The sequence below is a fragment of the Phoenix dactylifera genome, unplaced genomic scaffold (assembly GCF_009389715.1).
Source record: "Phoenix dactylifera cultivar Barhee BC4 unplaced genomic scaffold, palm_55x_up_171113_PBpolish2nd_filt_p 001095F, whole genome shotgun sequence".
NCBI lineage: Eukaryota > Viridiplantae > Streptophyta > Magnoliopsida > Arecales > Arecaceae > Phoenix > Phoenix dactylifera.
This window is the reverse complement of record NW_024068442.1, coordinates 121,243-141,484: the sequence shown is the minus strand read 5'-3', so window position 1 is coordinate 141,484 and position 20,242 is coordinate 121,243. Positions and strand designations below refer to the sequence as shown.

General features: G+C 36.6%; 1 protein-coding gene across 4 annotated transcripts; it reads left to right on the top strand.

Moving 5' to 3' along the window:
• Window positions 1-833: 833 nt before the first annotated feature.
• LOC120107969 (lon protease homolog 2, peroxisomal-like) lies at window positions 834-19,883 on the top strand. Of its 4 annotated transcripts, none has more exons than XM_039121495.1 (17): window positions 834-1,015; window positions 1,365-1,474; window positions 1,561-1,669; window positions 2,576-2,745; window positions 4,296-4,387; window positions 5,159-5,338; window positions 5,540-5,623; window positions 7,045-7,172; window positions 8,233-8,434; window positions 8,531-8,737; window positions 10,317-10,447; window positions 11,044-11,257; window positions 12,417-12,719; window positions 12,829-13,023; window positions 14,898-15,143; window positions 15,313-15,414; window positions 18,477-18,569. In XM_039121495.1, the coding sequence occupies exons 1-17, from the start codon at window positions 909-911 to the stop codon at window positions 18,552-18,554; spliced, it is 2,658 nt and encodes an 885-aa protein (XP_038977423.1). In that variant the 5' UTR covers window positions 834-908; the 3' UTR covers window positions 18,555-18,569. The 4 variants fall into 4 exon arrangements, with proteins under 4 accessions (XP_038977423.1, XP_038977422.1, XP_038977424.1 ...); XM_039121494.1 differs by lacking the exon at window positions 18,477-18,569 and adding an exon at window positions 19,399-19,883 and having other exon boundaries at window positions 835-1,015; XM_039121496.1 differs by lacking the exon at window positions 18,477-18,569 and adding an exon at window positions 19,314-19,346 and having other exon boundaries at window positions 835-1,015.
• Window positions 19,884-20,242: the final 359 nt, after the last annotated feature.

Here is a 20,242-nt window from a genome sequence, read left to right as displayed (position 1 = left end):
AAATATGCAAAAATTACTTTTTTTAGGTATCATATACCTAGACATTGATTTTCTAATAAAATATTTTAATAAGGTAAAATTCTTTCCACAAACCAAACGGTCCTACGTGGACCATTCGAAACTCATTAGCTTAGCATATAAAGAAGCGGCATATGATGTACCTCCCATCAATTTGCTTGCTCTTTTGCCATCGACAAACCTCCACCCATCTCACATAGGGGCTCCTAAATGCCCTCCTGAACAATGATGATAGATAGCTGGGGTTACCTCAAGAGTGCGAAGCCCTTCATTGTTGCCTTCATCTTGATGTCCTTGAGATTGATAGGTGCCTCATCTCCCTCACCTCTTGGAGGTGCACTATCATTGTCAATAGTGGCATACAAGGGGCATGTGACCTTGACATTGTTGATAATATGGCGGTCGGAGGGGCTGGAGTAGTAGAAGTAGCATCTCGACTACGAGATGCCGCCAATGGATCGCTGGTCCTTTCACAAGCACTCCTCAATCGTCAACCTAACCCTTAATGATGGATCCAACTATCAAGCTTAGGTTGACCACTCTAATGGATGGCATACGTGATGGAGCTGCCACGCTGGTAGGGCTCTTCCATGGATGGAGAGGATATGAGTAAAAACTGTTCTACCCGTATCGAATACTCCAGTGGAGAGGAGATTCGGTGGAGATTGCTATGGAGATGAGGTTCTTCTTATCCCTCATTTTCCTTTTGCCTAAGCAAAAAGGAAAAAAAAGAAAAAAAGAAAAAAAGAAAAAAAAAAAACCGGAACAGGATCGACTCGACTCCGTCCCGCACCCCTCGAGCGTTGACCCTTCTCTCTCTCTCTCTCTCTCTCCACTTCTCCTCTTAACCTCCCATTGGTGCCTTCGTCTCGTCCTTCTGAGTCGAGGGGATGGCGGAACCGGTGGATCTCCCGAGTCGCCTGGGGATTCTCCCCTTCAGGAACAAGGTCCTTTTGCCCGGTGCCATCATCCGAATCCGGTGCACTTCTCCGAGCAGGTGATCAATCAGTCAACTCTATGATTTTGACCGAATCGTTCTTTTAGTTTCCTTTTTTTTCTCTCAAACCTGATCTTCTTGCAGTTCCAAGGTTTTTTTGTCAATTTCTTTGAAAAGATCGCTTTTTGAAATGAGATTTTACAGCTCGTGATTCTTGCCGAGAAAACTACAGAGTTAGGGTTTTTGATATCCGGGATCTGTTTTGATGCGAGTAATTGATGCTTTGAGGTGCTATGACTGCCATTCTGGTTTGTAAATTCGTCTATGGATCTGATTGAAAGCTCTGAAAATTTTGAGTGTGTTTTATTGTTTCTGGAACATTGTGGCGCTGAAATTGTATTGACTGCAGTGTGATGCTGGTGGAGCAAGAACTGTGGCAAAAGGAGGAGAAGGGTTTGATCGGTGTGCTTCCTGTCAGGGACACTGAGGCAGCAGCTGTTGGTTCTATGTTATCTCCAGGTGATTTGACTTGTTTTTCTTTCCCTATTCCGGATAATGTTGGTCGAGAAAAAAAATAATGCGTAGAAATTTTTATGTTGATTAAGGTGTGGGTAATGATTCTGGAGAGCGGAGTCTGAAGGGTCCGGCTGATGTATTGGATTCTCAGAAGCAGGACGGAAAGAACCAGCAAAAGTTGATTCACTGGCACAACAGGTAGGGTCTGCTAATGATGGCTTTTTTAGGGTTTGCTAACGGTGCCTTTTACTTTAGGTGATTTTCATATGAGGCAAATAAAGATCAATTGAGCCATATGCCTTTATCATTCTGGAAGGCTGCATGCCACTGATTCAAACTTTTGGCTCTTTCTGTTCATCAAGACAAGGAATATCAAAAGATTGGGAAAGCATAAGAAAAGTAATTTGCAAGCATAAAGGTGATGGATGGGATAAATTAAGTTTTTGGAAGTATATTGACGAGCCATGTTATTGAGGGATTAGGGTGGGTGAACCAAGTTTATGACCAGTGGTACTGTAAACATATTCATCTGCATGCCAGCAGGTATGACCAATAGATTGATTTTCTTGTACTGGTAATTGACAAAAAAGTATCACGAGAGGTAATCTGGTGGAGTTGAGAAGGAATGACATTCATTTTTTTTTTTTTGGAGAATAGAGTGGGCTAATAGCTACCGGAAGAAGTCATTCATGAAAATGTTACCTTCTAAGCCTCCATGGGTCCACATGATTAATTTTCTGTATCTTAGATGTGCGGTTAGGTGTTTCCTTTGGTTATGTGAAACATTAAACCATGCAAAGTTAGAGAAACAAAAGCATGAAAACCAGCATCACTCAAGAAAAGAGAAATTAGTTTTATCTTTAGCTTGTCAGCCCAGTGCTGGACATCGCATTTTCCTATAGAGGAGGCTTTTGTCTGATCTACACTGTGCAGGTGGTTTCATGGATGTTTATTTTCATAAGAAAGTACAGAAAGAAACCTAATTGGGCACTGCAATAATAATATGTAAATGTTCTCTTTGACCTTTTCTCTTCTCAGTCAAACACCTTTACTCAAACACATGGTGTACTTATCACATTCAATTAACTTGCTTTTCATTTCCAGGGGAGTTGCTGCAAGAGCTTTACATCTTTCTAGAGGAGTGGAAAAACCAAGCGGAAGGGTTACATACATAGTTGTTCTTGAAGGCTTGTGTAGGTTCAGTGTTCAAGAACTCAGTGCAAGAGGAACTTATCGTATGGCACGTGTCTCACGTCTTGACATGACAAAAGCTGGTAAGACTTTTTTTGGTACTTTTTGATATACTGTTTTTCTTTTCTCTAATTATATTTCATCCAGGTTCTCTAAATTCATAAACTGAAGGTTACAGCATTTTCCAGATTTTTTTAAAGCCATTTGTTAAATAATTTAAATTTTTTTGAGTGGCATCGAATAAGCAGTCAACTCTTGCCAAACATGAATACAACTAAATAAGAACTTTGCTTTTTAGACTTATATATTCGAGTGATTCCAGCTTAAATATATGAAGCACTCTTGGAATAATGGATCATCAGTAGCAGTAAGAGAAAGAAAATAAAGTTGTAAATATGGACAAATACATACTTATTTTGGTTGTTATAATAGTATATGGATTAATAGCTACGAAGATTACTTCTATTGGTTGTCATATGGAAACCTAGTTCTGTATTGAAGGACTTGCTAGTAGACAGATGGAAATTAATGTTATAACTCCACCAGAGTGTATTTAAGTTTTATTTTCTATAATTTTGTACATACTGCAGAGCTATTCCATTTAATGGACACCTAAAAGAAGATGTGCAAAGAATTTTTCATGCTAAGAGATTGCAAAGGATGATGTGGGATTGCCTAATTCCCTTTACTATTTTTGAATTTTTAACCTTCTATTGAGAAGGTTCGCAAGAAAGAAAATTCAGATCAAGCAATGAACATCACACTATTGTTTTCTGTGCCAGATTAATGGGTAATATCTCCTGTTCCTCATGCATGAGGGGTTAAACACAAACATATATTCACGTTATGGTAGCACTAAATCTAGATGATCATCATAAATAAAATAAGATCTAGACAATAATATGTTAGATCTGTAAGAAAACATTTGATATCGAAGGATTTATGGTTGGAAGCGCGATTGCCCACAGACTTACGTATTTCGGCCAAGTTGTCTCCAGAACAACTTTTCTTCTTCTTGCGTGTCTGTTGGGGGTGGGGGGAGGGGTGCTTGCTGCAACACAGCTAGAGCTTTTCTTTTTTTGTGATTTGATTAATCCTCACCATAATTCAATCACTCCCTGCATAATACAATTAGAGGAAAATCTGGGAATGGAATTTTGCTGGTGGATGTAGAAGGATGGTTTTGATCTTTGCAATGGTTTGGGGGCACTTGCTTGGCAATAGTAATTAATTCTGTTATATCTAAAATAGAGTTTGATTCCAAACCTCCATGGTGGGTACATTTATAGATAATTACTAGTAAAACTTCGGGCCGTCCCTAGCTTTGTGTAGTCCAAATATCTCAATTAAGCCATACTGATTTTGGGATCTATCTCAGAACTTGTGTACTTTTTAACTTAGTGAAGTGTCCTGTTATCCTTCTTATATGAACATAGTTCCTAGTTGATGTTTTTAACTCATTGGTGTATCAATTGAGCTAGTCCATATAATCTGAGAAATGAAAACTTGATGCAAACTTTGAAAAACTCTTGAATGACGTCGTATGATGTTGGTATTTCTTTGCTATCTGCTCTTAATCTCTTTCACAAACCAAGTTCTGAATGATGCACTTCGTCTTTTCTGCTTTGATTAGAGTTGGAGCAAGCAGAACAGGACCCAGATCTTCTTTTGTTATCTCGCCAATTTAAAGCTAGTGCTATGGAGCTAATTTCTATTCTTGAGCAGGTAGAAGTTTGAATTTTAAATATATTCTTTCTCAATATCATTCAGTTTTCTTTAACAGCTTTGTATGCTAAATGTTAAAACATTGTCAGAGTGGGGCAAATTGAGGTTAATAATTAACTTATTGAGATGATTAACAAGGACTTAATTTGAACACATTGTTTAGTTGCTAAAATAATGTAGTTAATAATTTTGGAAAACTAGAGTTGTAGTTGTGCCTAGTGTTTGTTAAGTCCCGATATACATTGTTGACATGATATGGAGCTTTTGGGGTCTAATGGTAAGTTAATGTGGTATCAAACCCAGCCAATTTTATCTTTTTATTTTTCTTGAATCTTTTCTTCTCTTGACTGGTTCCCTGTTTAGACACTCTTGACTCATTTATGCCTTCACGTGCATGGTCTGGGCTTGCACATATTGGGGCTGGAGGAGGCGGGGGGTGGCGTTGAGGCCTGATATACATTGTTGACCCCATTCTTAATAGCTTAAGCTTTCGTGTCCATTGGTAAATTAACAGTTTGTTCTGCATCTTATTTCACATTGTTTTCAGTTATACGTACCAGTAATATATACAATGCTCCCAGTTTTGATATTGGTTCCTATTTGAGTTATTGAAAATATAACAACAATATATTTGAGTCTTTAGATGTTTCTACCTTCTCAAGTATTCAAAGGTTGCAGTCTGCCTTGTGAAAATACGTTTATGACACTTTTCAGTTATGTTGTCCATTATCGTTTACATTGTGACATGTGCTGTCTAATTACTGGTTACAGAAGCAAAAAACTGTTGGTCGGACAAAAGTTCTTCTTGAGTCAGTTCCTGTGCATAGGCTGGCAGACATATTTGTTGCTAGTTTTGAAATAAGCTTTGAGGAGCAGTTATCCATGTTGGATTCGGTTGACTTAAAAGTGAGGCTCTCAAAGGCAACTGAATTAGTGGATAGGCACTTACAGGTGAAGATGGATAAACTTGCTTTCCTGTATATGATTTCTTATCATAATGTATTCTTATTAATGATACAATACCTTTGAGTTTTAATCAGTGGACTGGTATATTCTAGATTATACAATATGGGACTTTTTTTTTTAATCTATTGTTCCTTGTTTCTCAAATATGCACATTATGCATTTAACATATGTTTATTTGCGGAACAGTCGATTCGTGTAGCAGAAAAAATAACTCAGAAGGTTGAGGGACAATTGTCAAAATCACAGAAAGAGTTTCTCCTGCGTCAACAGGTTTGTTTCCTAAAATAGCTACTGATGGTTTCATAGTGCATTTTTTTCAGATTTAGGGCTTTGCCATTAATGGAGCATGAAACAACACTTCTTATTTGACGGGAAATTTGTTGACATTTACCATAGTGGATCGGACTTTTAACACCTTCTACATGTTTACTGGACTGCCCGAAGGAATTTTGCTTAGCGTTATATCATAGATTAAATTAGTATGTCTGTGCAAAAACAGTCGCTTCTGTTTATTTCTCTTTCCAACTTATTAATTATCATATCTTCGGTGAAGCTCATTCATGCAAATGAGACGATTTGTTTGTTTTTTTTCTTTTTTTTTTTAGGGGGAGAATAAAGAATACCATATTGGTTAAGATGGTCAAGGCAAATATTATTGTAAATGATACACTATGGTAAAGAATTTTGGCAGATATTGGCTCCTAAGATGATTCAATATACGAAAAAAATTGTATAAGATTTTCTTTTCCTGTTTCCCTCCAAGAAACATATAAGAATGGTGGGCAGGATCTTATGACCCACAATATGGATTGGGAAAATATAGCTTGAAAATCAGTGTGTTGGAAGGGTAGTATTGCAGATAGTGCATTGGAAAAATATAGTGTTTGGAAAGGTAGGATCTTATGAGAATATTTGGACAAATGGTGGGTGGGCTGCTGAAACCAAAACAAGAGCTGAATGATAAAGAGTGGTCACAAGCAAAGGGAGGCATCTAACTAGAGTGAACTAAATGTGTAAAAGCTTTGGAAGTGTGATGTTACTAAGGGGTAAGTCTTTATGTGAGATAATGCAAAACCGAGAGTTACATGAGTTTCCATTTTAATTCCTTGTCATACTTGATTAAATCTGTAGAAACAGAAACCACCACCATCACTTCACCTCAACTTTTTTGTTGGATAGGATGATAGATACTGCTTGCATGAACTGTTTTAAATGAACATTCAAAATGGAGAACAAAGAAGCAACCAACTTAGGGTCAAGGGTCGAGATCAAGAGAGAGGGTACCTCACTATGATTATAGACTAGTTGAACACATTTGTCATAAGCATACCAAATGGAGAGCAAAGAATCGAACAGCTGATATTCAGAATTGGTGAAGGTGGCAGAGGGCGGTTCATTATGCTAGCAGATAACTCTAATTAATTTCATTTAGTCATAAAAAATATAAAAAATGTTCTAAATGTCACCCTTTCTGACCATTTTCGGGATATGTTTGCAAGAAACTATTTTTCAGAAGTGCACTCTTGACTCGTACTAGATATAATTGTTAAACTTTAGAATTCCTTCTATTCATATCTTTTAGGCTTACAACATATTGGAAATTTTGTGCACTACTTTTTATTCCCTTTAACGGTTATTGTTCAGATTTCTTGTTCCCTTGATTTATTTGCTCAATCTTGAAACTCCTCCAGATGAGGGCAATAAAAGAGGAACTTGGGGATAATGATGATGATGAGGATGATATAGCTTCCTTGGAAAGGAAAATGCAGAGTGCAGGGATGCCTCCTAATATCTGGAAGCATGCTCAAAGAGAATTGCGGTAAGCTATGTAGATTGCTCGTAAAATGCTTTTCATATCATGTTTAAACAATCATATGTTGTCACATCTGAGTTCCTGTTCAACTTGGGGGGAAAACAACACATTGGGAGTACTGGAAAACTCTCTTGTGCAATTTCCTTAACCAACATTAAAGACTCATTTGATGAATAGAATTCTTTGTAAACCTCTCCCCCTTCCTTTTCTCTCATGGATGTTTTGGATGTCATACTATGCTATCTGGGGCTAGCTTTGCTGGAGTTTTTCATGTGATGCAGGAATTAGTTGATGAGGGTATAGGATATTGTAACTATGTAATATAAGGTATGCCAAATATTAGGGCTTTTGTGAGCTCCATTATGCATATTGTTGTTATCCTTCCCCATCTTATATAACCCCATTCCATCTATTTTATGTCTATAAACTGATAGCCTGACATGTTAGAATGTTGCGCAAGGAACACCTTAATCTTTTTGTTACTATGAAGACAGATAAAAAGCACAGTAGAAGAAACAACCTAAATTCTGAGATTCTTTCCAACTTACATGAAAATTGTATAGTGTATCATACAATTGTTGGGACTTTCTTGGTTCTAAACTCCGAGATTTAAACACTGGGTCAAATTGATGAGCTGGTTGGTTCTTATCTGGTCAGGGTTTGGATTTGATTTCTGGAGTCTTAAAACCATTATCAGTAAAGTTGATTTGTTTTATAGCTTCTAAAAAAGTTGTCATAATTACTATGCTTAGTAATCTGCTCCTATGTTTCACCTAAGCCAAACTTGTTATGATTTTAAGATAAGATTCAAATTTTTATAACATGGAGTAATGGGTGCATCAGTTATATTGCTTGTGGTTTGTACATAAAAAAATTCTCCGGATTTGCATTTCGCTTGAACCTCTTCTTACTCTAGAAAATTTTGTAGTGGCTATTGCTACACCTTGAATCTTGGATTTCCTGAACTGGATGCTCAATGCATAATGTATTCTATCATAATAACAAAAGGATACACTAATTGTATTACTGATCTTGTAAGGTTCTAACCTTAAGTTTCTGCTTGTAGGCGACTCAGAAAAATGCAACCTCAGCAACCTGGATATAGTAGTTCACGTGTATACCTCGAACTTCTTGCCGATCTTCCTTGGCAGAAGGGCAGTGAAGAACGTGAAATTGATCTCAGAACTGCCAAGGAGCGTCTTGACTGTGATCATTATGGTCTGGTCAAAGTTAAGCAGCGGATTATTGAATATTTAGCTGTTTGGAAGGTTGATTCTGTAACCTTTTCTATGGCATCATTTTTGCATGTTTTAAGTAGTTATTGCATCTGTTATTGTGACTGATTTTAATCAAATGTACTGCAGCTTAAACCTGACGCCCGAGGCCCAGTGCTTTGTTTTGTTGGCCCTCCAGGTGTTGGAAAGACATCATTGGCATCATCAATTGCAGCTGCTTTAAACAGAAAGTTTGTTCGGATATCTCTTGGTGGTGTCAAGGATGAGGCTGATATCAGAGGTCATCGAAGGACATATGTGGGAAGCATGCCAGGACGTCTTATTGACGGATTAAAGGTTCGCCCTGGAGCACTGCTAAATAATTAGTTTATCAAAAGTCATCTTGCTAACTAATCACATCAACTTCCACCTAGTTATGGTCTTTTTTTAAAAAAAACATTCTAAATGCAATTACTTGCTAAGGAGAAATGACATCTGTATTTCAATTCAGTTGTTCCAGGTATGTTTTTTATTTTAAACTGGATTCTGTTAATTGTTAAAAATTCCTCAGAATTTGTAATACAGATGTAATCTTACAATATTGTGTTGCATAATTGAATAATAGTGCAATCTAAAATTTGTGAATGTGAGGTTTTATAGTACTGTCCTATTACTTAGCTATTTCAATATATGATTACATTCATGATTAAATTTTCCAGCCAATTAATTTGGTCAAAACGCCATACGATGCCGCTTGCCTTCCTTGCAGAGTATAGCACCATTTTTTAAGATTATAATTAAAACCTAATTTATTTTGTTTGAACTTGCATTCTCATATGTGCGCATTGATGATATTGTAATCATAATTATAATGTTGATAGTGATTTTGATGATGGGGATAAAGGAGATAAGAATGACGACGACGACGACGACGACAACAACAACAAAAGCCCAACTAGTACTGGTTTTGGTGTTGCACACCTATGGGCATTATGTAGCTATGAACACTTCAAGCATTTTTCTGAATGAACCCTATTCTTACAAATTGGATCATAGAATCTTACAAGGGTCAAAGAATCTGATTGCTCATATACTTTTCCTGCCTCTGAGCCACATGTTCAACACAGAGATATATAACAGAAAGAGTTTCCAGGAATATTGTTATGAGACGTAATGTTAGCTCAAGGTCCTTATGGATCTATATTTCGGTGGACCAAAAATGTCTATGAGATATGCTTTTCCTATGGATTATCGATGCAGGTGTTTTGGCGTTATTGATGGTAGATGTTTTGTACATTTTATAGCTTGACTATTACTATATACAGAAACATATTGACATTTAATCTACCTCTATTACTTTAATAAATCAGAAACTTTGGCATATGCACGTGACCTGGGAGAAATGGAGATGTGGAGTGTGGAGCATTGTGAATGCACTCTTCTGGTATTTGGGTTATACTGTAGAATAAATGTATATAGATATACAAAAACATGAATAGACAAAATGTAACTTCAAATTATTTTAAGGATAATCAAATCTAAAAAATTCTTTCTGTGTTATAGACATATTCTTAACCCTTTAAAACATATGTTAACTGTAAGGGAAATGATGAACATAAAGACTCCTAAAACTAATTCTATCTTAAAAATTTAAAGGGAGCTAAAATACTAGGTCCTGCCACAGAGATCCAGAGACTGACATCTCATACTTGACACATGATTGATTGGCATTCAAGGTTCCATCTAAAGCAAACTCCTTCATTTCCCAAGGTTGAGCAGTCATGGTTTAATTTTATTTTGCCGGGAAATTTCTTGTGCATAGACATAATAGTCATGGTATTCTTTTGTATTCTTTATTAGCTACACCTCCTTTGTTTTGAAACCATTTGCTGACTGCTTCTATTGACATGTACATTTTTCTTGTCTCTAATTGCAGAGGGTGGCTGTTAACAATCCAGTTATACTGCTTGATGAAATTGACAAGACAGGTTCTGATGTTCGTGGAGATCCAGCATCAGCATTATTGGAAGTTCTTGACCCAGAACAGAACAAAACGTTCAATGATCAGTATCCTTTCTGATATGGGAAATTCTTCATATGATGATCTTTATGCTTATATGACTAAAACATGCTTGTTAATTCTCATAGTTAATGATTCTATCTAAACACATTTATTTGTTATTCAGGATTGTATAGTTCTTATCGTGCACAGAAATTGTGGTCAGGACTTGTTTTGCACCAAACTATTCAGAACACCAAATGCACAAAATTGCCCTCTTGAGTACCAAGCAAGACATATAGGGTGCATTAAACATGGACATATGCTTGAACAATTTTTTGTTCTGCTGTTTTGTGTTTAGGCTCGTGTCCTAAACTGAATAGTTTTTTGCAAGTTTCATGTATGGATACTGCAACTCTGTATAGTTTGAGCTCAGTGGTTGTTGGAAAATATTATATCCACCATTTGTTTTCATCTTGTAGATGGATTTTCCATCAAATGTCACATTATGTTTTAGGAAATTGCTAATAGTTGTTATATAGGATTGGTGTTTATGCGAGGTAACAGTATTGTTTGAAGAAATTGAATTTTTTTTTATCAAGTCAAGAAAAATGATAAGAACCTCATCTTATTATGCAAGTTTTCCTTAAATTGTGATCACCAGCTATTTGAATGTTCCTTTTGACCTGTCAAAGGTAATTTTTGTTGCAACTGCAAATAGGGTTCAGCCTGTTCCTCCGGCACTATTAGATAGAATGGAAGTCATTGAACTTCCTGGTTATACACCTGAAGAAAAGCTAAAAATAGCAATGAAGCATCTTATACCGCGAGTTCTAGATCAGCATGGATTGAGCTCTGAATCCCTTCAGATCCCTGAGGTATGATCCTGTTACTAAATAAACTTTCTTATTAGACAGCCTGCATATGCGGAAATCCTTTTGTCGTTAAGATATTACATTATGAATGTTTTTCAAATTTCTTTTGCTAGTTCTTTTCTAATATAATAAATTTTCTTATACCATGCTGTTGACAAGGTTTATAAGCAAAACTCCTGTCTAATGTCATTTTCATATTTTTCATAGAACTTAAATTAGTAATACTTAGTTAATTGAGAAGAGTTTTTCATAAAGGACAGAAGATAAAAAAAGCTTGTGTTTTTTCCCCTTTCCAAATGTCATACAAGTTCATTGCATGGGGATTGTAATAATCTTCCAGCCTATGTGTGCTCCGAGACCTACTTCTGCCTTCTGTTTGTGAACCCCTTCAAGCTTACCCAGTCTGCAAAGACTTTTCAAAGAAAGTTGCAAAGAAATTTTTCTATATGTTTTGGAATGTGGAAGACAGCTGAAGAAAAAAGGTTGGGAAGTTTAGTGGATAGTTTTAGCTGGCTGTAGTCTTTCTTCTATAATGAAATGGGTTTTACAATATACAGCTTGTTTCTTAACTTTGTAAATGAGACACTAGGGCATAGTAAGAAAAATTCATCTTGTGGCTAGGAAATTTAAATTATTTAAAAGGAAAGTCATTTTTTTTGGGGTTCAAGGGGCTGTATGCTTCAAATTTGTAAGACACTTTCTTCTGTAGAATAGACTGCTTGTTTCTTTATGTTGTCTGCTAGTTAGATCTTATATGCTGGGCTCACAATTAGTTTTGTGAATCAATTGCTTCTGAACATCCTTGATGGCTGAAAACAGGCATATCTTAGATCACCATTAACCATCAACAAATATCCTATATCCTGTTACTGGTGACAGGTTTTATGAATCATTTCTTGTCCACTAATTCCTTAATACAGAGATGTCATCTGTTTTATGAATCATTAGCATAACCAATGTTGGAATGTTTAAGCATTTTTTCTTATTCCTCATTGTTTTGATTTTCCTAAGATAGTTACTGCGCTTGATAGTTCTGCAATTATGTCATTCTTTGTATGTGTATAGGTAAATAATTTCAATTTCTGTTGTGGCAATTTTACTATCCTCTATTTCATCTGTGTCAGTATCATGATTCATTTGTCCTAACAATCTCTTTGAGTAGGTGATTGTGAAAATTATAATTCAGAGATATACTAGGGAAGCTGGTGTGCGGAATCTTGAAAGAAAATTAGCTGCCCTAGCTCGTGCAGCAGCTGTCAAGGTTGCTGAGCAAGACTGCATGGTTCAACTTAGCAAAGATGTGCACCCAATGACAAGTTCACTACTGGATGAAAGACTTGCTGGTGGTGCTGAAGTTGAGATGGAAGTTATTCCTCTGGGTGTCAATGGCCAGGAGATATCAAATACTTTCTCAAGTACCTCTGTCCTGGTTGTAGATGAGGCTATGCTGGAAAAAGTTCTTGGGGTAGTTATATTTTTAAAGTTTGGGGCCACTTTTTGGAATTTTATGTTTCTTATCTGAAGTTTTCAATTTTGTTAAGTATTTATGTGCATTGTTGATCTGGGAATTTCAGCCTCCTAGGTTTGATGATAGAGAAGCTGCAGAACGTGTAGCAACTCCTGGTGTATCAGTTGGACTTGTCTGGACATCATTCGGTGGAGAGGTTCAATTTGTTGAAGCCACAGCAATGGCGGGGAAGGGAGATTTGCATCTCACTGGACAACTAGGAGATGTTATTAAAGAATCAGCACAAATAGCTCTTACATGGGTACTTTTTGTATCTTATTCCTTTAGCAGTACCTCTCAAAGATGTATGATGATGCCTTGTTCAATGTGGCAATTTGGCTGTTGTGTATCCAGTCTGTTATGATTAGCTTAACGTCAAAAAGACCAAGGTCCCACGAATACATGACAAACAGATTAAGATGCTGCTTCTTAACATGTATGAACAAAAAGGAGGTCATGAAAACAGCATCCTCATTGTGCTGATCATAATTTATAGTAGAAATACTTAACCAAACACACAAAATGATGATAGTTTTGTAAACTTTTTTTCTTGTTTCTAGCTGAGTGTCTTCAAGCAGATTCTTGCGCGGTCTACATAAAAATTTTAAAAGTTATTTAACTTGAGATCTACATTATTAACTGCATGATTGACAGTTAATTAATGTACCTTTTCTCCCTCTAAAACTAATAAGCAGATGTGTGATCATAAAATGAATAAATAAAAATAATTTCCTGAGAAAAGCATTCCTATTTTGCTGACTTATGTTATATTAGAATGTCAGCACATGATCTAGCAATACATTACATGTTTGGTTTTCTCATTTGGATTATACACATGAAAAGAAATGATCAGATTTGTAAACATCCTTTCTTGTTTCCCTTGCTGAATGTCTTCTTGAACTTACAAAATTCTACTTCTCTCACAAAATTATACATATTTAAAAATCATTTTTTTGTTCATTCTACTCATGTACTGTATGATTGATGCCTCTAATATAAGGTCTCTCCCTTTCTTCCACCGAAATTAATTGCCAGATATGATGCATGTGGGGTATAGGTTGAAGAATGAGACATAAGAGAGTCCTAGCTTGGTTTCAATAGATTTTATCATAATTATAATCATCCCTCACTTAATTTTCCATGTTGACCACATCAAGTGCTGGTGGAATGGCTTGTTTCAGGTGGAACTCTGACAAAGAATTTGAGTACATGTATAACAGGGGTAATATATTTGGTACAGACCTACCAAAAATGTGTATCTGCAGCTTGTTTTTGGTGCAAGGGTTATCACTGAAAATCAAGTAAATAACAGTTGTGATCTTGTCTATCATTTGTTGAGGGGAGAAGGTTCTGCTAAAACATCTCTATTCAAACTGTCTAGGAGGGCATAGTGTAAAGGGATGAAAGCAAATTGGTTGCGCCATATGTGATTAGTGAACCTTCAAGAACTTTTGGTCTTATCTTAGAATAGAGAAGCTAGGTTAAATAAATTGTTATTCTTTAATTATCTAGTGGGGCAGCATGTGAATAGAAAGAGACTACATGACCGGGGCAGCATGTGAATAGAAAGAGACTACATGACCACACCATATATCACTGGCAAGCCTTTCAAAAGTTTTATTTTAATACTCGAAAGTCAATGAAATCTAATTTTGATTAATGTATTTATCCATTCTGCCTAGGCAGTTAATAAATACCAATTCTATTTTCAGCCAGCGCCACAGCTGGGGGATATATGTTGTAGATTTGTTTTCCTTGCCCCCCTTTCCCCCTCTTCTCCTTTTTTTTTGTTTGGTAATAAGGCCAATCAAACATGTAAGCTTTTGCATGCTGAGAAAAAAAAAATTAAGAGTTTTGATATCATCCAGCTGCATTGTTACCAATAATCTTGTACATATCTGTTGATCAACATATTGGGATAATATTTTGACACGTGTGACATTTTGGACATTTACTTGCAAAGGATGGAAGGGGACTAACTTAACCTTTTCCTTTCAAATCAAGACTTCACTTCTATTAATTTCTTGTGTCGTGCATCAATTTCTTTTGAAAATAAATTCTTTGATTCTTTAAGAGTGGTAATTGATATGCGAAAATTTCATCTTAAGCTCTATAGCTCATTCTTGATTTCCTCAGGTAAGAGCAAGAGCAGCAGATCTGAAGCTGTCAGCTGCTGGGGAAATCAGTTTGCTGGAAAATCGAGATATTCATATACATTTTCCTGCTGGCGCAGTTCCGAAGGATGGACCATCAGCAGGAGTTACTTTGGTAACATCACTAGTATCATTGTTCGGTCAAAGAAAAGTCAGAGCAGATACTGCAATGACTGGAGAGATGACTCTGAGGGGCCTTGTGTTACCTGTTGGTGGTATCAAAGACAAGGTAACTGCTAGCCCTTTTATCTGTCTGCCTTTTTATTTTTCTATTAACTTATATAATTGTACTGGTATAAAGAGTCTTCAAACATTTGTTTCTGATGTACTATTTGTTGGATTTGATGGCATTTTGTATAGAAATGAGTCTTCTAATTGTTATTTATTTGAATCTTAAGGTCTTGGCAGCACATCGGTGTGGAATCAAGAGAGTAATTTTGCCGGAACGCAATTTGAAAGACTTAGCTGAGGTACCATCAGCCATTCTTGCTGGCATGGAGGTAGTTATCGAACCTTGAAAGTTATCTTTGGCTGGAAGTTACTTTCTCATTTAAATATGTTACTTCATATCACATATTATCCACAAAGAGGCAGAAATATCTTGAAGTGGTATATCAGCATGATGTTTATTAAGGTTGTTGATGAGCTCATCAAAAGACTTATTTAAGAAAAGGGTCAGGAGAAGAGGTAGAAATTCATAATAGAACTTCGGTGACTTAGAAGGAGATGTGCTGGAAAAAAGATGGATGGAGGTGCAATCGCACAGGATTCTTGTTCTCATGGCAGAAGTTAGAAGCTTATTATTTGAAAATGTTTGGAGGCTACTAGAGGTGGTTTCCATAGCGATAATTTTTCTCATCTTGGTTATTGTATATTATCATAAGTGCTTGAATGTTAGATTATATTCTCTTAGTTGCCTGTTTTTATCAGTGAATTCTGATTAAGGTGGCATATTATGGAGGAATCCCATGAACTATTAAACTATGTGCTTATCATACTTGAGTCTTATGCGAAATGAGAAGTGTAGGACCTACCGTAAGCCGTGTTGGTGGAAAGAAGTCGTAATGGAATATCCTGCATTGGGCTTTTGTTGATTAAGGTGTTGGACACAGTTTTCATTATGAAAGTACATGTTAATGCATGAAGATAGATGTATTATCAGGTGGATTGCAAAGTAACAAGTGATTGAACAGAGTCGTTAAAAGAATTTTCACATATAACCCCCTACCTATCATTGATATACATACGAATCTTGACTTTCTGATAATTAAGTAGACACCCTTAACAAATTAGTCCGTGGTATTTTCACATCATTAAGTAGACACCCTCAATTTTATAGAATATTTATTCACATCATTGAATCCCATGCACATACCTGTATCCACGTCCCTATGTGATTAGCTAATTTATATTCGAAGAATATGCACGTCCATATAATGTGGTCAGATTTGCAATATCTTTAAGTACATTTTCAGAATATAGTTTTCACAAGAATCTTAGAGGGGAAAAGTGATGTTCATTTCCAATTTGTAGGAGACATGTAATGTATTGGATTTCCTTTAGAGTTTAAAGTTTAAACTATATCTACTTCAGATTTTTCTCATAAGAAAGTCGTGTGGTGCCTCCCCTTGCAAATTGTTTTAAACATTAAATCTCTAGAACATAAACAAAGTATTATGATATCTTAACTATTTCTGGACCTTGTATAATCCAAGTTGTATTTGCTTTGTAGTTCCTACAGTATCATAGGTTCCTTTCTATGGCCATACAGTCAGCTAAAAGTTTTTTAAGTTTCTTCTTTACTGTCATTAGTCTTCTTTGGTCACACATACAGTGATACAGAGATTGAGAGTTGAAGTGGGCAAGGCTTAAGAGTGTTCAGCCTAGGTACTAACCATTTTCTGCCTATCAATTTCAATTATGGACAATTCTTATTGCATATTGACAATGAAGAAGATAAAGAGGCACACTTTTTTCTTTTCTTAAATTTCAGCGATACCTGTTCACATGCACCCACAAACCAGGGTATTGGACTGCCGCCCACCCCAATTGCACATCAGTCGTGGCCCTCTTTTTAGTCTTTGCTCTCCTTGCACTGGACCGCCGCCGCCACCTGGCACTTGGACGTCGACCACCCTAACCTCTTTGTCCTTGTTTGCCTAATCCTGCTCGCTCTGCATGCTTCTGCATCCTTCTCGGCTGGTCATTGTTTGGGTTGGGGAATAGTGATGCAGAGTTGGTGGTGGTAGGGATGGGGGTTAACTCTCTCAAAAGAAGCCCAGCCTGATGCAAATAGAATACCTTGGAAGGGACAATCCACCATTTTAATATTTAGAATGTGGCATTATGTTAGATTTTGTTTCAATAGATTTTGTGTCTTTTAATGGCTAGACTGGTTCGCAGATTTTACTTTTTGCTAGCTTTGGTTATTATCATTTATGTTCAATTAAATAGTGAGGGATAAATGGGGGCCATAATGATGGAATAGTGAAGCTAAGCAGTCATCTCCATTATCGTACTCCAACTCTACTGATCCACCCAAATTTGATCCCCGCTCATTCTTTTTGCCTGCAGCTCTTCATAAGGTGTTTAAATCTTCAACTTGTCCTCCCATCCTCTTCTACTCTCTCCGACATTTGCAACCTATTTGCTCTTGTATAGTAAGGCTAACCATACTCCATCATATTGTTGCTTTTGCTGCTGTCTATAGCATAACTCCTATGGGAAATAGTTGCGTCTTCATCAAGATTGTGGTTCTCCAAAATAATCCTTGAAAAATTCTGTCACTGATAGGGGAAATTTGATTTGCACATTACGTGCCACATATATCTCTGCTGAATTTGTGAGGCACACTATCTCTGCATTTTTGAACTTGTATTGACATGACATGTGAAATCATGATCACAAACGTGGGATTGAAAATTAATATGCCAAGGGCAAAAATTTGCAGTTTTGCCAAACTTTTAAAGAGGAATTTTGGGAAATGTTGAAATTAGAAAATTAAAGAGCGGAGGAAAAGTAAATTCCAATTAAGTTTACGATACTTCTAGAATAGTTCATCAAACACATACAACAAAAAAAAAAAAACTATTCCATTGAAATTAACGAGGTTTCATAAAATTTTCCATTTAGTCTGGATAAATTATCAGGAACAAGCTAATCAAAATAAAGTCGAGTAATTATATAATTTTTGTTATGTGGGATGATTTTATTACAAAGAGTGGAAGTAAATAGTCATGTATCTAGAATACTGCCAGCATGTATAAGTACATTGAATATCTCCCTTCAACCCTAAGAATAATTGTATGAAAATTTCAATGGTTTTAGGAGGGAGTGGTTATCTTGTAGAGTGCGGTGAACTGGCTTTTATGGGGACAGCCATTTGGGAGCTTAGTGGATGTGAGACGTAGGGAAACTTTAAATGATACAAATTCACTTTTGATTTGGACCAATTTTGGTAGTGAACATTTACTATTTTTTTTGCTATCAGAAGTTCTCCTGTTCCATGCTGATGCTATAGTTCGATTACCTCTCTTCTATCTTGATGTTGGATATTTTGAAGGTCAGAGGTGAGGGCAACCTGAGAGGAGCTGAAGTATGGTTGCTTCTTTCTTTGGCAAGTGACTCTGGGGGTTGTTAGAAAAAGTCCTTTCTTCATCTTCATCTTATTTTAGTAGAGACAATTGATTACCTGCGGTTGGTTGGTGGAGTTGTTGTGACCTAGTTATGGACCCAATAATAGACTGGTCCTGCAAAACTTATTTGCATCATGCTGGTGCAAGGAGGTGTGCTGAAATCTGGATCACATTCTCTGGACGCTTTGCAATCTGCAGGAGCCCTTGTTGGAACTTGGATCACATACCTCTAATAACATTCCATTTTCTAATATTCCCTTGTTTCCCCTCTATTGCCACAATTTTTTATGACCTAATTCATAAACTGCCTCAGATGTTTGTGTGGCTGAGAAGTATGCCCTGTGCAATCAACAAAAATAATTTGTTTGATATAACTGGCTATGTAGGAATCATATGTTAGATGTAATTTGTGCTCATTTGATGCCCTACCATGCATATCCTTATACATCAAAATCATCATGTCTATGGGCTTGTTTGGTACTCGAGCTCCTATCCTTTTAGTGCCACGAAGTAAAGCTAATTATAGGTGCATATTGCACATATTGGATCTAGGGTCATTTCTATGAAAAATGAATGATAGGGTTAACATGAAAATGCTGTCATTGGGCATGAATCTGCCCTCGAGATGGCTAATGCACTGTCGAACCTTGATCATCATATTGCCTAGGCCACCATTACAAGGCTGTTTAATATGCAGTTTTTTCTCATTCTTTCTTGCAGTTACAAACATTGAATTGATTGATTAAATCATGCTTATGTTCCAGAATAGCTGGTTTGCATAGAACTCTTTTTAGCTGGAAGGAGAGGGCTCATTGCTGGCATCATTTGTTCTGAATTTTCTTTCAACAGATTTTGCTTGTGAAGCGCATCGACGATGTCCTGGAACAAGCTTTAGAAGGTGGATGCCCTTGGAGACAACACTCAAAGTTATAGCATTCTCCACCTCTTCAAAAGAGTGCATGATATCGAACTTGTTGGCTCAAACCTGCATTTAGGCTTGCGGAGCCGCATCATGGTGAATGGTGATTGAACATTATTAAATTTCCTCCTCTGCCATCAAGCAAGGTTCCAAGGAAACTGTTGTCGATGATCTGCTGCCCAATCCATATCGGTCGAGTGCTACATGGTTATCTATAGCCAAGCTCATCAGTATAAATGAAGGCTAGTCGATGCGACTACTGAAATCAAAAGGGGAGCATGAAAGCAGTGGCTTTTCCAGTTTTTCTATTTAATCAAACTGGTAATACAAGCTTGTGTACCTTATAAAATTTAATTACTGAATGTACACTAATCTATTACAAATTTTACGGGGTAATTTGGAATACATTAGTCTATATTTTATTTTTGGCAAGCGAATTAAAATTAACTCTATAAGTAGGGGGCAGCAGTGGGTCATATCAGGTCATATTTTGGGAAGGTTCAAATCCCTCAAGGTCTTAGCCCATACTCTTGTTTGCGCCTTGTACAAACTTTAAAAAGAGTGCGTGCGCAAACACGCCCACGCACGAACGAACGAGAGAGAGAGAGAGAGAGAGAGAGAGATAATGTGGAGAAGAGAATCGATTGATCTTTATCGTAACTTCAATTTTTTTGTTTTTTTGTTCTTTTTCTTAATCATTAATCAGAGGGACTTACTAATTACTTGAATTGAGCTAAGAATACCTAGGGGCTTTCCAAATTGTTACCGCTATTG

What these genes read in the sequence shown, in the direction of transcription:
- LOC120107969 (XM_039121494.1), top strand. Translation starts at nt 909, where the DNA reads ATGGCGGAACCGGTGGATCTCCCGAGTCGCCTGGGGATTCTCCCCTTC. An exon ending in CATGCTCAAAGAGAATTGCG is followed by an intron (nt 7,173 to 8,232) that starts GTAAGCTATGTA and finishes TTCTGCTTGTAG; the next exon opens with GCGACTCAGAAAAATGCAAC. An exon ending in TTGGTGGTATCAAAGACAAG is followed by an intron (nt 15,144 to 15,312) that starts GTAACTGCTAGC and finishes TTGAATCTTAAG; the next exon opens with GTCTTGGCAGCACATCGGTG.